At 40.2% G+C, this 15,569-nt stretch overlaps 1 protein-coding gene across 6 annotated transcripts in view; it reads left to right on the top strand.

Annotated features, from left to right (window-relative positions):
* SMARCAL1 (SNF2 related chromatin remodeling annealing helicase 1) overlaps positions 1-15,569 on the top strand; it is a 38,645-nt gene that overhangs the window by 12,811 nt on the left and 10,265 nt on the right. For 5 of the 6 annotated variants that reach the window (XM_074548714.1, XM_074548713.1, XM_005485192.4 and 2 more), the window contains exons 8-10: positions 828-986; positions 2,733-2,798; positions 10,874-11,014. In XM_074548714.1, the coding sequence (XP_074404815.1) occupies positions 828-986; positions 2,733-2,798; positions 10,874-11,014 (366 nt within the window). The remainder of the gene's footprint in view (positions 1-827; positions 987-2,732; positions 2,799-10,873; positions 11,015-15,569) is intronic. The other variant, XM_074548712.1, reaches the window with a different exon arrangement.

Below are 15,569 nucleotides of genomic sequence, written 5' to 3'. Positions count from 1 at the left end.
GTTGCAGAGAGCTTGGTGTCACTGGGGACAGAATTACAAGGGAAATGGTGGGTGGTCTGGCTAACAGATGGGTTTGGGGGAGGATATCTTGCTCTGGTGTGTGGAGCATTTCAAGGGGTTGATTGAATGACAATTACCACATGAATTTCAGCTGCTGTCATAGAGCAGCTGGTGTGTTGTCAACTTGATCTTTTCATTTTGGTTTTGTTTTTTTTGTTTTGGGGGTTTTTTGATGGACTTTTTAAGAAGAGGAGGTAGTGGAAGGGTTTTGTTCATCTGGATGAGTTGTAGTTCACCCTCACCGTGGAGGAAACGTTGCTATAGTCATAGATGTTTACTGCTTAGAAGTCTGTGTTTCACAGCTATAGGTTTCTGTTGAATGGGAAAACTAAATTTCCCTGTAAGCAGTGGTCGCAGTATTTTCTGTCTCTGAGCATAGCAGGTACCTTTCTCAAGAGGTTATGCACATTTCCAGTAAAGATCAGATTTTTGTTTGTTTTTTTGGGGTATTACTGGGGTTGGTTTGTTTTTCTTTTGTTTGTTGGCTTTGGGTTTTTTTTTCCACTAAGAGGAATAGGGTTTGAGCTTTCCTTGCTATATAAAGTAGATGTTGCCTTGTAGCCTGGGTTCTGTTCTTGATGTTGCCATTACCAGGGGGTTGCCATGGGAAGGCTGCTTACCCTTACTGTGCTCCAAAGCAATGTCTAATGGTGGATGGGGTGGGTCCATGTTCTAAATATTCATGAGGATGTTCTGTGTAGTGCTTTGGGATCTTGACAAAGAAGATAAGCAGCAGAACACAATTAATTTCTTTCCTCTTCCTCCAGGCATTCCACAGATGGCTTCCATCCTTGAGTCCAGGAAGCACCAATGTCGTAGTGAGTGGGAAAGACAGCCTAACAGGAAGCTTGATCAACATCATCAGTTTTGATCTCCTCAGCAGGATGGACAAGCAACTTAAGAGCACATTCCAAGTAGTTATTGTTGTAAGTGGTACATGAAAATCTTCAAGTTAATTGTATGCTGCAAATGGGGTAGCCTTTGTACAGCAAAAAAGTGTGAAGTGGGCCTTATTTAGAGCTGAAAGTATCTTGTAATTGTGGCTGTGATCACAGCTGTCTTCATGAGTACAAGCGTGAGGTTTCTCTGAAACCTGTTGAAATAACTAGTAGAGTTTAATTCCTTTGTGATTCCTAAGGCTGTCTTTTCACTTCCTGGTTATGGTGCCTCTCTGATTTCATTGTGCTTGCTCATGTCCTCTGCTGGAGAGAAAAGTGTTTAATGTGGTGTGTCAATACAGTAGTCATGGAATTGTATCTTCTTAAGTCTTGGACTTCAGGGTGGTGTTAGTGTTTATCCAGTAAAGCAGATAACCTTTCAACATCAAGTATGTGGGTAAAACATCAAAAACATCTTACTTAGCTTGTGTTCCACTGACAATCTGCATTAAGCCTTCTTTGATCATTTGTATAGTTTCTTTTGTAAATTACTTCAAATTCCAGTTTTTATCTTTTTATAGAGCCACAGTAAATGGAATTTTTCTGGATTTCAGTTACTAAAAATTCAAAACATGTAGTGTTTCAAATCCAGCTTGGATCAATAGAGAGCAAAAGTGTACATGTAGCTTACTATGGGTATTTGATGTTTGCAGTGTGGTTTTCAGCACACATACACACCTGCCCAAAGATCATGACAATTGGAACATACTAATCTTTCTGTTTTTCAGCATCAGATGGGAATGTGGTAATTGATGGAGTTCTTTGGAGACCAAGCTACTCATGGAGGAACTGATCTTTTTCATTTTTATATTTTGTCTCCTACACACACTGACTAAACATTTTGTCAAGGTGGAAATGCAGATAATTATTTTTGTAGGCTCAAGGCTACAAAAAGGTTTTAACCAGCCCTGAACTGGCAAATGTTCCTTCTGTATGTTTATATGTTCAAATTTGGACCCTTGGTGGGTTTTTACCGATGAGAGTAGTCCTACTGTGTGCTGGGCTTTCCTGCTTTTTCTTCCACTCTTCTTTTGGTGGCTGGGAAAATTAATGTAGCTTATTTGTTATTTGGGAGGGAGAAGGCTGTGCTGAGAGGCTAAGCACTTACATTGTCTTTGCATGCTTGTTTCTACACACATGAAAAGATGAGAATATACCCTGGGAGGGTGCCAGCTGCTTTTTGTGCCTTAAATTCTGCCTTACTAGAGCAGTAGAAGTGAAGCCCATTTGAGGGTGATGTCTGAAGTAGGAGACTATTACCCACCTGGTGAGCCCTATCAGCAGAACAGTTGGATCTTAATTAGATTTCTTTTTTCCTTATCATTTGCATTAACCCCTTATTAAGGGAACTGGAACTGTATAGGTCTCCTATGTTTGCTGCATTTAAAAGATACATAGGGGCAAATGAGTATCAGTTATGGAAATAATATTCCTCTTTCTCCTTCCCTCTCCAGCCCCCTCTGCTCACTTTTTTTTGGCGTTCATTTATGATTCATGCCTGCAAGGTTTGATTTTGTTCCATTTGATTGCAGCTGCAGGTTGGAGTGCAGGAAGCCTGCTACTCTGCATCCTGTCTTTTTGTTTAGAATTTGATGTGACTATTCCAATGCCTGAAATATCCTGAATGAAAGGCCTGTAATACTGGATAGCTGAGAATACTGGGAATTTGTTCTGTAATCTGCATTTTGACTATGGATCTGAACTGACTTTGCTTTTATGCTTGTTTTGTTTCAGGATGAATCTCATTTCCTGAAGAACACAAAAACTGCACGCTGCCAAGCTGCCATGCCTCTACTCAAGGTGTGTTTGCAAGGGTGCCAAAGCTCTGAGTGCTAACCTTGGGCTCCCAGGGCAGTGTAGCTCCACTTACCAGGTTTAGGAAACAGCAGCTGAATTCTTTTAGTGTGTAAGGGAAAATTTGGGTAATAGTGTAGATCCAAAACTGAAATTGGACTTTACCACTTGGTTCCATACAAATATTAGATGGTAAAACCTAACAAAACAACTTCAAAAGCTAGATATAATTGTGGTACTGCCACTGATGGGTTCTGTCATGACAGGGAGAGGGGAATGTCAGAATTTACTGGATGTATTCAGGGAGAGTAGACGGAATATAGTGGTGTCAAAATAGCTTGTTAAATGAAAATAATTATTATCAGTAACTTCTGGGCACACAGATTGCTGCTGCATCTCAGAATGGCATTGCCTAGGGCCCTTCCCTGGTTTTAGGGTTCTAGACTGTTACTGCAGGCTTCCAGTGTACATGTATATCTGGTTACATGTACAGAGCTACTGGGAAGTGGCAGAATGTGAGGTTAGTGGGACAAGTGGCCCACCAAGGGAGGCAGTAGTCAATTATAAGATACCAGGAGAAATGTAAATTCTAATATTTGGCTGTTGTCCTGGGATCAAAGACTCAAACTCACCCTGGAAGCCTCTAACAGATACAGATTAAAGTTAGGGGTAGTTTCTAGACACTGCAGTCTGTACTTTGGAAGAAGGTAGATGCAGTTCCTCTTCAGCAATTAACCAACAGTATGTATAAAGGGAAGATCTGATCTGTGATGGCTTTATAGCAACCACCTTTAATGTGCAAGATTCTTAATGGCTTGCTGAAGATGGTTGTCCTTGAATAACTTGGTTGTTCTCCTTAAAGGCCTGACTCTTCTCTTAGTTTTCAAATCACTTCAGGCTTTTAATGCTTGGAAGCTTAAGTGGGAGGTCCAATTCTGTGAGCAGTTTGAAATACAGTAATTAGGGTGTATGACTGAAAATCGTGGAAAATAACAAATTTGCCCTCATTTTGAGCAAAATGCTCAAAAAACTGCCTCATCCTTTGCTACTTGAAGCTTTGTAAGGATCAGCTTGTCAAAATTATTTTCAGGCTGCAAGATATGAGAGTGAAAGATGGTAGCTGTTAGGCAGAGGTTAATTGCCTGTATGCACTTCCTGAGAATTTACAGTTTTATGCTGTCACATCACTGGTCTTAAAGAATTGAGAGCTGATGCTTCTGAAACTGAATTTCAGTCTTCTGAAAGCATTAAGAGTTTCATATTCATATGAAACATGGTGCATTATCTCACCTGCAATGAGCATGCAAAACCAGATGTTTTGTGTTAGATGTTCAGGTAAATTCTGTTTGCCTGCTTGCTGACTAAAATTTCTGAAGTACTTGCTATAATAGCCATTTTTCTTGCTTTCCAACATAGGCATTTTGCTCTAAAACTATCCCCTTTGGCAGGTGTGTCTTCAGCTCCTAGTGAGTGATGCTGTGGTCACTCCTGGCATAACACATCACACCAATATATTTTTGTATTTGAAAGAATTGCCAAAATATCAGGAGCTTTCATCACTTAAATACTGAATTTAACAACTATACTATGTGATACCTATAGTAAATAGCCAGTGGGATGTAAATGGAAGTATTTTCATTCTTTTACACGATACCTTGAAATTACTGAATAAGAGGTGTGGCTAAACCTGCTGCTGAGGATAATATTCTTTTTCTTGCCTTCTTTATGTTAAAAAGGTTTGAGCAGCAGTAGGGCTCTTAGAAGAGACCAGAAAAAAGATGTAACTGTATAAGCAAGTCCTTGAGAGGTAAACTGCTTCTAGTACCCCAGTCTCTACCTTAAGGTTACAGTGTGCAGCTGTGCCAGTGCTGTAACCAGAGGCTCTGGAGCTAGTGCATGCCTTGTCTACCTTCTGAGCATTGCCACTTCTGTTAGCATAATACTGCTTTAAACTAGCTGAAATTGCCATAGTTGCTGGTATTTCCTATGAGGACCTCAATGTCTTAAAGCATAAAACTTGAACGGACTTTTAGGGACCAAAAAAAAGAAATCTACTTAAGAAATGTCATCCTTGGCCCTAAGATGCTGCAAAGATTTGAGTCCATAATGACACTGGACAGATCTAAGGTAAAATGTTTTGGAGAAAGCAGTGTTTGTCAGTTCTATCCATCCTTAATTATTTTTTTTTATCTTGATAGAATCTGCACTTTCGACTTCTACATTTGAATAATAAATGAAATACATAAGTTGTTGCAAGTGTTTATACAGAACTGCACAATAATTGGATTAAATTGGTACATTGATAATAAAGATGACATACCTTAGATATTAGTTTCTAATTTGTCTTGTTAGATAGCCAAACTGCATCTCCACCTCTCAAATCTTTATCTCATTGTTACAGCATTTAAAGCCTTATTTTAGTTTTTATGTCTGATGTTGACAGGTTTTCAAAATGGTGTTTTTAGCCAGTCAGTCATAATTGATCTTTTCCTGCTCTCTTGTATAAATTGCAGAGCAAGTGTGGTATGGAGTTGTCAACAAAAGCCATGTATTAAACATGTCACCTAAGTTTGCCCACTGGGGATTTTTAGACATCTTTTTAATATTAACAAAAGCTGCAGATTTGGTGTGTGCAGCACTCAGTATCTGTTCTGACATACTTGGCTGCTACCCTGACAGAGATTCAGAAAAGTTTTACTTGAGACAAAGGAAGAAATTTTGTAATGGCTGGATGTATGCAGTGGCTGTGTTGGCTGCCTCTTGGCTCACCCCAGGTTGTTATCAGTTTAGAGTGAATATATAGACATGTTATGCCAAATTTACTGTTAGTGGACAGAACTTTGAGAGGAACTTATAATTACATGAACAGTAAGATAGAGTGAAATTGCAGCAGCAAGATGTTTAGGCCGTATATTTTATTCCCTTCATGTTCCCATGACTGGATATGCAAACTTGTGGGTGTGCAGGCTTGTACATGGGGGAGAATGCTCTGTCTGCCTCAGTGAAAGGAGGTGGTAGAGTTTGTACAGTCTTTGTGCATCCCTGCAGAATTATGGAGAAGGATGGATTTTGAAAGCTGTAGTAGAAAACAGTCCTTTGATGTTTGGTCATGTGGCAGAAATGCTGCTTTCAAAGTCAGCCAGCTTTCACACCAGCAGGTCTGTGCCAGCAGCTGCCTGAGATTTGTCTCCAGCTGCAGCAGCTCTCACGTACTCAGGGGCCAGAGGTTGCTGTGTTCAAAGTGATCTTTGTGTCTTGTTTCCATGCACATCAAAGTGAGAATAGCTTCATACTGTTGGGCTGTAGTTGAGTCACCAAAAGGCCTCGTTAGGCCTGGCATGTCCTTCCCCCTAACTCAAAGCTGTGTCAATTGGTAATAGGACGTGCTTGTCATCTTGCTGTTTTCTGCAGTCTCGTGTTTGGGACTAAGTTCTCCTAGGCATACTGACAATACAGGTTTTTCCCTTCACCTCTGCCCTGGATCTGCTTCCCTCAGAGGCAGAAAGTGTCAATAGTGTTACACTTCTTGAAAGCATTTTGATTTTTGCTTCTAAGATTAGACTGGCTCAGAGACATAAACACAGGAGAGGCAGTATACATACTACCAATATCCTTAAACCAGCAAAGCCTCAGGGATGTGGATGGAGAAGAAACAAACAAAACAAAAGTTTTTCACTGATCTGTAGTAGGATCTCTCGGGGACCAGAGTGGAAAGGATTCTACTTATTTTGACCAGCCAAGGTGCTGCATGGTCTTTATTCTTCTGCAATTGCATGGAATACTGCAAGGCATGGAAACTAGGGAAGGTCCCAATGGAACATGGATGAGTTTTTTGGAAACATTACAATAAGTAGTGAAGAACTGCACTGATAAATAAAAGGTACTGTCTAATCAAAAATTCCAGTGGCATTAAAAGTTCTTATACTCTTTGTGGTCTCTATGAACACTGCTCCCCAACAGATTGATAATATTACTAATTTGACTGTTCCATTGAGCTGCTGTTCCAGTTAATAGTCTGCTACACATCCTGATGTTTGCGGGGTTAAAGGTCTTTGGTTTTGTTGTGGGAGTCCAAATACACTGTGTGGCTGGAATCTGAACCTTTTATGCTTGCTGCTACAGAGCAACTTGAAAACAGTGGAGAGAAACAGGTTCATGCTGAAGGTAGAAGGTGAGAAGGGAATACAAAAATTTCTGTTTCTGTCAGGAAATAAACAGCAGCTGTCTTTAGGTGCTACAAATCTGTATGGATTAGATAAATAAACCTTTCCTTATTGTAACCTGCTGAGAGAAGGAGCTTCATCGTGAAATTGAAGAAGCTGTGGGCCCTCAGGGCTTCATCTTCAGATCTGCTCTTACCTTCCAATTTTTTTTCCTTCTTGGAATAGGAAGGCAGTTTAATTTGTTTCAGTCATAGCTTATCACCGCTGTTTGACACACATTGTCTGTCTAGATGTCAGTTAACAATAGGGAAAAGTATTTATATTTTTTTGGAATAATTTCATCTTAAAAAATGTGGAGCCCGATCTCTTGCCCAAGTAGAGAAACAAACTCCTGAAAGCAGCTGCTACTCTTCTCCTTTACCTCATCTTCTATTTCATTAGGTGATTATTTTATTATGGTCCTTCTCAGATTTTTCATTTTGCAGGATAAGCTATTCTTAAGCTAAGCAGTTTAAAATGACACAGTAAGCAAAAACTGGGGACACGAGTAAATGTACAGCCAGAACCAGCCACACTTATTTTAAAAAGTATGTCAGTCTGATAGCATATGGCAGAGCTCCTGCTGGGAAATCCATTTAACACAGAGACAGTCATTGTATGTTAATGAGGCTCTTTGTGTGTTCGGTTATTTGTCTGTCACATAACCCCTCTGCCTGCCTACTCGCCTTTCAATTGTTGGTTGCTGGGTCTTGACCTCTAGAGTAAGTGCCATAATTTCATAAATTATTCTTTGACTTTCAGAAGTGACTTTTGTAAATGTTTTCACAGCTGTGGAATTAATTCTTGCTGGTGTATTTTGTAATGCTACAAAGCCACATTTGTCTTAGGCTACTTAGTAAATGAGAACTTCAGACCAGGTCTCCACGAACTCTGTGAACTTCATGCCTAAATGCAACTGAGCAGCTAATGTTAGTTCATCTGTGTGGAAATATGTATCAATTGATTACAAGATCTGATTTTGCTAGAAAGTCCTTTCTGGCCCCTGCAATCTTATTTTCTGTGGCATTGTTCCATATTATTGTTACAGACCTTTGAAGAAAGAGGCTACGTGCTCACTCTTGGCAGCACAGAGGGTTCAGCAGGAAACAAGAATTAAGCAGTGATCAGTAGAGACTTCTCTGCAGGAGCAAATCTTTATTGGCATCTATTCAAAATGAGTTGCCACTAGAAAAAGAAATGGGAATCAAAGCCATTTCTTTCATCCAGAATTTAAGTCAGCCTTCAACACTTGGAAATTTGTCGTCCTAGGGTTTTTCTTTTCCTTCTGTTCTTTCTTGAGCTCCATCTGTCACAGGTTTTAAAACTGAAAGGGACCTTTGGGATAATGAGTTAGACCACCTATGTTCCATGAAATATTCTGGAATTAGTTTTTGAAGTTCTTCACAGCTCTTGTAGAGTTAGTGTATTTTGGGGTATGTTTGGTTGGTTGGTTTTGTTGTTGTTGTTTTTATTGAATTTTATTTTTTACTTTTCAGTTTGCTTTAAATGGTTAATTAGAAGACATGTCACAGCTCTTGGTAAGAGCTTGCAATGGGTGCATACCCTCTCTGTTCAGAAATAACTTACACACAGCAAAACAGCAGCTGGACAACTTAAAAGTTCAAATAACCTGTAACTTCATCATCCTCTCTTTTGACACCTATTTAGGGACTGGGGAAGGAGTCTCAATAATTGTTTTAATTACTGAGGAATTAGTGTTCCAATCTCTTCCTGTGCAGCTCCCAGGGAACACCCTCTGAGAAGCAAGAGCCTTGAGAATGGCATAAACCCTTTCAACACAGTTGGGTTTATGTTGCATTTATTATGTCCATGGTCTGCTTTGAGTGTGTTCTTGCTTTAGCTTGGTCCAGAGTTTTATTACATGAGATGTTTGTCTTCTCATGTTTCTTTTTGCCTTTGCCTTCATGTTTCCCTTTTTCTGGCAGTTACCTTCTGTTGGTCCATGAGGAACAAGTTTAATTTGGAGATTTCTTGCACTTGTGGGACTTACTTGTCTTGCTTTTTAGCAGATTTTCAGGGTAGTGTCAATTTCTTCCTTGAAGGTTTCTGCTAGGTGTCAGATATTGCCTAGGTTCTGTTCAGTTGCTCTCTAGTGTTATCTTAATTTTAAAAAAGGACCTAATTTCTGCTTGATCAGTTTCCTCATGGGATATGGTATTTCTGGTCTTTGTGACTCCTTCCTCTTTTGAGCAGCATCAGCACCTCTGTCTCGTGCAAACTCTCACCTTCTGACATGCTCAAAGGTTTAACCTCTCCTCTTGCTTAGTTCAGTAACTATTCTGCTTTTTTAAATGTTCATGGGAATTGTCTGATCCTGGTGGTGATCACATTTCCCTCTGATCTGTTTTAGTAGGGATTATTGGAGAAGGCAAGTCCCACCTTGATCACAACCTGTATATAAATAGCTGATAGAGTCTTGAATTAATTTCCGGAACTCTTTTTCCACCAGATTTGGTTGGTAAGTGGATGAAACAGCTGAATAGATCTGGATGACTTGTTGATCTCAGTGAAATGATAAAAGAATTTAATTTTCTTTTTCATTTAAATCTGAATGAGCTGTTGGTACAGATGTCACTCAACAATTTCTTTGTTATTTAAATGAACCTGCATTAAACCATGTAGGAAATTGCAAGGCATGTGTAATTTAACTACAATATGTGAATTTACATCAGTAGAAATTCATAGCTTTTATCTAATAATAGGATTAGGTAATAGTGGTGATATAAAGGTAGAAGTGTATCTTGGAAACTTTAAAGTGTAATTTTTGCCCCTTCTTCTTGGGAGCACCTACTTTAGATGCAGGCTTTCTGTCCTCTTCCTGTCTCCTCTACAACACATTTTACAATCTTCTTACATGATTTGTATTTATTCTCTCATGTTCTAGCATCCAGCCAGATGTGCCTACACTCACCATTGGATGTCAGATCTTCTTTGGGCCCTGCATGAGAGAGCTTCATTTTTTTCTCCTTGCTAGTATAATTTTTTTAAAAATGAACTAAGAAGTAAGGAAAAAAACCTTCTTCTTTGTATCTCTTCTGCTTTTGTGAGAAAGACAGTCTGCTTGTAACTTGCTGTGGCAGGTTTATTATGAGAGAATTTATTTTGGAGGTGGGGATGTACCTGCGAGGGTGTGTCATTTTCCTGGGTTAGCTGATGCCAAATGAAAAGCTGAGCCAGCCATAAGATAGGTCTGTCACAGACATCTTTTGTGAAAAATCCTTTCTTTAGGATTTTTTCCCTCTTCTGGGAAGCTGAGGCCCCAGAAAGAGAATGTAAACAATAGTTATCCGCTGCTTTGGAATGCAACAGGTGCACCTGTGATTGGCTCATGTTCCATGTTTACAATTAAGGGCCAATCAAAGACAAGCTCTCTCTGGGACAGAATCAGAGAGAGCTCCATTGTTGATTCATTCTTTTTCTATTCTTAGCATAGCAGCTTCTGAACTTCTCTCTCTATTCCTTTTAGTATAGTCTTAATGTAACATATATATCATAAATTAATAAATCCAGCCTTCTGATCATGAGATGAAGATTCTCGCCTCTCTCTTCACCCTGAAAGACCCTTGCAAGCCTGGTAACATGTGTCTAGTGGGTAAATGCTGATTCATAAAGTACTGTGGTGAAAATGGATGTACCCTTCTCTTAGAGCATGGGGATGGGTATTAAGAAACTGTGTGTCCCTGGAAGTTTGAAGTACTGGTCTTGAATGTCTTCAGGCAGCGATAGGTGAAGGTGAAGCACTCTTCCATTTAGGATACTTGAATGGGGGGTCTGGGATTTTCTTTCAGGACTGTGGTGACTTCCTAAGGTCTGCAGTTGTAAGCTGCTTGGTAACGATGCCCTGCTTGTTTTTCCCAGGCTGCCAGGAGGGTGATCCTGCTCTCGGGAACGCCGGCCATGTCGCGGCCCGCGGAGCTGTACACGCAGATCGCCGCCGTGCAGCCCGGCTTCTTCCCGCTCTTCCACTCCTTCGGCCTGCGCTACTGCGACGCCAGGAAGGTACTGCCCTGGCAAAGGGCCACGTGGCACTCTGCACACAGCACTGGCCTGTTGCAAAGTGTGGAGGCTTTTTCTTCCTTCTTTCTGCATGATATTACATCTTTTCTTGAGAAAGTTTCTCTGCAAAGTAACACTTTGGAAGTTTGTAAGCTGAGGAAGTGTAGGTGCTGCAGTGGTGGGCCTGCGAAGATGAAGACTACTGAGATGTGAAGGCAGTAGTGTTTCTTGCCATGAAAGCCACAGAAATAAAAATGGGGAAAAAAAACCTCGAAACAAATATGGCCACACCTGGTAAAAAGAGCCTATTCCTATCAGATCTTGGCCCCCCAAGTTTTTTAAAGGGGCAGAGTATCTAAGGGGCCTTTAAGCAGCTGCAGATTTGGGCTAATTAATTTTAAAAAAATTTAAAAGAGCAAACAGAAAAAACTAGTTCCTAGTCTTAGTCACTGTTTGATAAAGAACTTCATTGCTTGGGATTTTGGATTTTATACCTCCAGGTAAGTAAAAAATGGAAGGCTTACAGACTATATCTTTGTATTCCACCCTCTTCTAATTTAGCAAATGGATGCAATCCTCAGCATATTTTCAAAAGAACTCCTCTGCCAGCTGCTCAGCAGTTGTTTCCACAGAGTTACTGAGTCCAACCAGTGCAAGAATTTGGCTTTGCTTGAAGCCAGCATTTGCAGCCATGATAGCAAATGTCTTCCTTGCTGCCAAGGTATGGGCAGCTCACCTGTACTTGGATTTGCCATCCCTAGGTCTGTTATGTGTGTTGGAACACACACTGCTAAAAGAAGAGTTGTTGCTGCTGCAGCTTGTACACAGAGGCTCTAGGATCTTCTGTGCTGGTTGCATAGACACAAAAGAGGGACTCAAATCTCCCTACAGCTCTAATTCAGAGTGTTCAGCAAAGACACCAAAGGACCATTTCAGTGTTCAAAAATATTTACTGAAGAGCTAAACATCATCAGTGTATGCCAGAAAAATAGTTACAGCTATTTGTAGGGCTTTTGTGTTTTTCTTTTCTGTTTGGGGTAGCTAACATATACCAAGTTTCCACCAAGAAGATTCTTACTGCAGTCTCATATAAAATTCTTGAATCCCCTTTTTCCTAGATCTGAATTCCCACTTGCTTTCATAGCCAGTGTAGTGCTGTTCTGTGTATGTGCAAGTGAGAGGAGCACTTAATTGGCTTTGGTAGTCATGTGCTGGTGCCATTGGTTAGAGAAAGGTCATTAGCATGCAGAATCACAGATCATCAGTCCTGGTCTCCGTCCATAGTAGGAATCATATGGAAGGAGAGGCCACATCTTCTGGTAAGCTTCATTATCTTTCAAACTGAAAGATTCCTTCCTGAGCATTCCTTTCAGAATGGTTCCTAGAGGGAAATGAAGAAATACATTTTAATCTTGGTTTTCTGCAGTAAAAAGGAAAGTTCATTTGCAGCATGTGAGTCTAAGCAGGTTTGGAGTTTGATAAGCCCTGTTAAGGGTAAAGTTCTGCACAAGTAGCTGTCATTTCAATTACGAGGCAGATGGACCTTGGATAAAAGAGAATAAAATTGTTTTACAGGTTCCAGGTTATAATTGTGTGTCCAGTGTAAATGACTTCTCAACCTTCAATGAAACTCAGCATGGAGGTCACAGTCTGTATCAGCTTCCCTTCAAAACCTCGTCAGGATTTCTAGTACAATTTTCTTTCTGTGTTTGACCTGCCTCTCCTAGACAGTTGAACACTGTTGGTCTTCTCCATGCTCACCTGGGACATTTTGTTCCAGTTAATGTCAGTAAATGATAGCATGAACCTAGGTGGAATTTGATTGTTTGGGAGAAGTGGGGCTGCTGGAAATGAAGATATGTAGATAGCATTAGAGACAAATATGGAACTTCTGAATATGGGTTGCCACAGATCCACTTGGCAAAGAAAAAATTTAAAAGGTGATTGTAGTTGGTTCCTTCATGACTGTAGAATATCCCTGACATTTGTTGCTGTAGCTCTAACCTGAGATTGTGTTAGGAGTTGCCTCTTCTCTGAAGAACTGCTGTGGTACTTCTGCTGTCAATACTCAAATAAATTCTGCTTTCTGTCTTAAAATTGGCAGCATTATGAGTGGAGATATAATTGCACAGAAAGGCTTTGCAAGGCTTTTGAAGATGTGTAAGGATGAAGGGTGTTATGTAAAAATGTTTTGGTATTAATAATAAATCCGACTGCACTCTAAGATTAAAGAAAAATTGGCAAACCTGATCCATTCAATTTAAAACTAAATTCTGACTAGTTTCTGTTTCAAGATTTTATGACAGAAAATTGCAAATATCTGGCAGATCTGATTACAAAAGTAATAGAAGTTTATAAGTATTAATTCAACCTCCCAGCATCTGTACTTTTAAAAATGCAGCAAGTAAAATGTCACCCATTGTTTACAAGATGTCCCAAGACTGTTTCCCAAAATACATGCTGTGAATTCATTTTTCAAATTGGCTGATGTTGGCAAATATTAAGTAATTTCTATCTGAGCACATGCTTTGAATTTGTAAGAGTTTGGCAGCTTCTGCTAACACTGTAATAAGTTTACTGACTCATGTAAGATGCTGTAACACTTTGGTAAGAAAATCACAGTTGGAAGCATGTGTTCTGGAGTATTATGGATCAAAGCCAGATGTGTATTTTGGCAAAATAAATGTCCCTCTTTTTTCTCTCTTTTCTTTTCCACAGTAGGGTATACTAAAGTAAATTTTAATAATTCCAAAAGTAGTTATCTCTTTATAACTAGCTAGGTGCAGCATGGAGGTAGAATTGTTTCCTTGTTTGCAAATTGTTCCAGCACCATAAGCGACATAACTTAACCATGCTGTGGGGACTCTGCCTGTGTGTGCTTTTTAACATGACAGTCGATGGTGTCTTGGCTCTGTGTGTGCCTTGTGCTTTGCCTTATGAGGATGCTGCTTTTCTGAAATCAGTTTGGCTATGAGGACACAAAACATATGTGAATGCTTGTTATGGAGGTGGAAAGTGGGAAAACATGGGCTTTTAAGTGGAAAGAGGTAGCCCAAAGGATATCCAGGCCCCACAGCAGGCCTAGCTGAGCAGCCTAATCATGTTGGTCCTTCCTACTCAACTTCCAGTGCACTGAGCAGTGTGGGCAGTGGGCTTTGGAGGCTGGGCACAGCGCCAGGGGGTCCTTCTTGGTTCTGTCCATCTGCTCTGCTGGGCCCACCCTGAGAAAGGGAGCATAAAGACTGTGGCTCAGCAATGTCAGCTTTCATGCAGAATACCTAAAGCTAACAAACCCAGGCAGACTTGAGCTAGCTTTCCATGCACCTGAGGCATGCATCTGTGTTGCACTCTTGGTTTCAGGGAAGCAGAGCAGTGATACCCATGTTGGTTTCTTGAGGGGTTGGCTGAGATCCAGGTGGGCTTATTAACTCTAGCCCTACACCACTGGGCTCTTGTCAGAGCCAAAGTTTTAATTCTATAGGATTCAAACTGGCTGTCTGTTAAGGGTTTGAATTGTTTCTTGCTTTAATGAACCAATTGTAGCTAATCAGATGGTACCATAATTATGTAGGAATAGATTAAGTCAAATGAGTTTAATGATGGCCACAGGCACCAGAATCTGAAGTCAGTTAATGGTTCACATCAGTACAATATGGCAATAGGATTGCAGATTGTTTTATCTCAACCTGAAGTAAGAACATTCACTTTTGGATACCAGAGAGGTCTTACTTGCCTATAAACTCTTTCATTCCTCCTCTTCCTGTCCCACAGCATGTTCTCATCCCTGTTCATCCACGCACCACCCCTTAATACAGTCAGTAGTCAGTGGCATGACTAACCTTATGGCTAGAATGATTTATTTTTTGTCTCATGCATTCTAGGAGAGGATGGAGGATGCAGTGAATCTTTTTCTTCCATTTATTTGTGTGTTGTAGCAGTTTTCTCTTGGAGAAGAAAAAATCAGTATAGATATTTAAGGTTAAGTATATTTTATCAATTAATGTAGCTGATTGAGGTGCTGATGCTCCTCCCATCTCCATTATATGCATTTCAGGAGGGTATATGTAGGGCTTACTTTGGATTGTTATTCCAAGACCAGAGGTATTTTTGGACATTGCCAATATTATTTCGAACTAGAGCTATGAGAAAGATGTCACCTCTCTCCCCACCTTGGTCTTTGGTATTCCTGTAGATGAATTCCTTATACTTATTTGTGAAATTGCAGCAGAAAGGTTTCTCTTTTTTTCCTTGCTTCAGCATTAAAACTGTATTGGTCTCTTCTCCGAAAGACCTTGTTTGAAAGATGCTTCTTTTGGGGAATGTACCAATTTTGATGCCAGTGTTGTTCTTTCTCAGAGAACAAAAGATAGGCTGTGGGGTTGCAGGTAGGAGAAGTGATGAGCTGAGATTAAGTGAACAGGGCTATATTGCCAGCACACAGGATCTTGGAGGATAGGCCAGCTTCAGAGGGGAGTGCTTCAAGGAGGAGTAAATGATTGGCTTGTTCAGAGGAGCTTTGAAGTGATGATGCTTTGAAGAGACAATGTTTGGAGTAGTG

This window comes from Zonotrichia albicollis, chromosome 10 (assembly GCF_047830755.1).
Source record: "Zonotrichia albicollis isolate bZonAlb1 chromosome 10, bZonAlb1.hap1, whole genome shotgun sequence".
Taxonomy (NCBI): domain Eukaryota; kingdom Metazoa; phylum Chordata; class Aves; order Passeriformes; family Passerellidae; genus Zonotrichia; species Zonotrichia albicollis.
The sequence above is the reverse complement of the archived record's forward strand: the minus strand, read 5'-3'. Positions and strand labels throughout refer to the sequence as shown.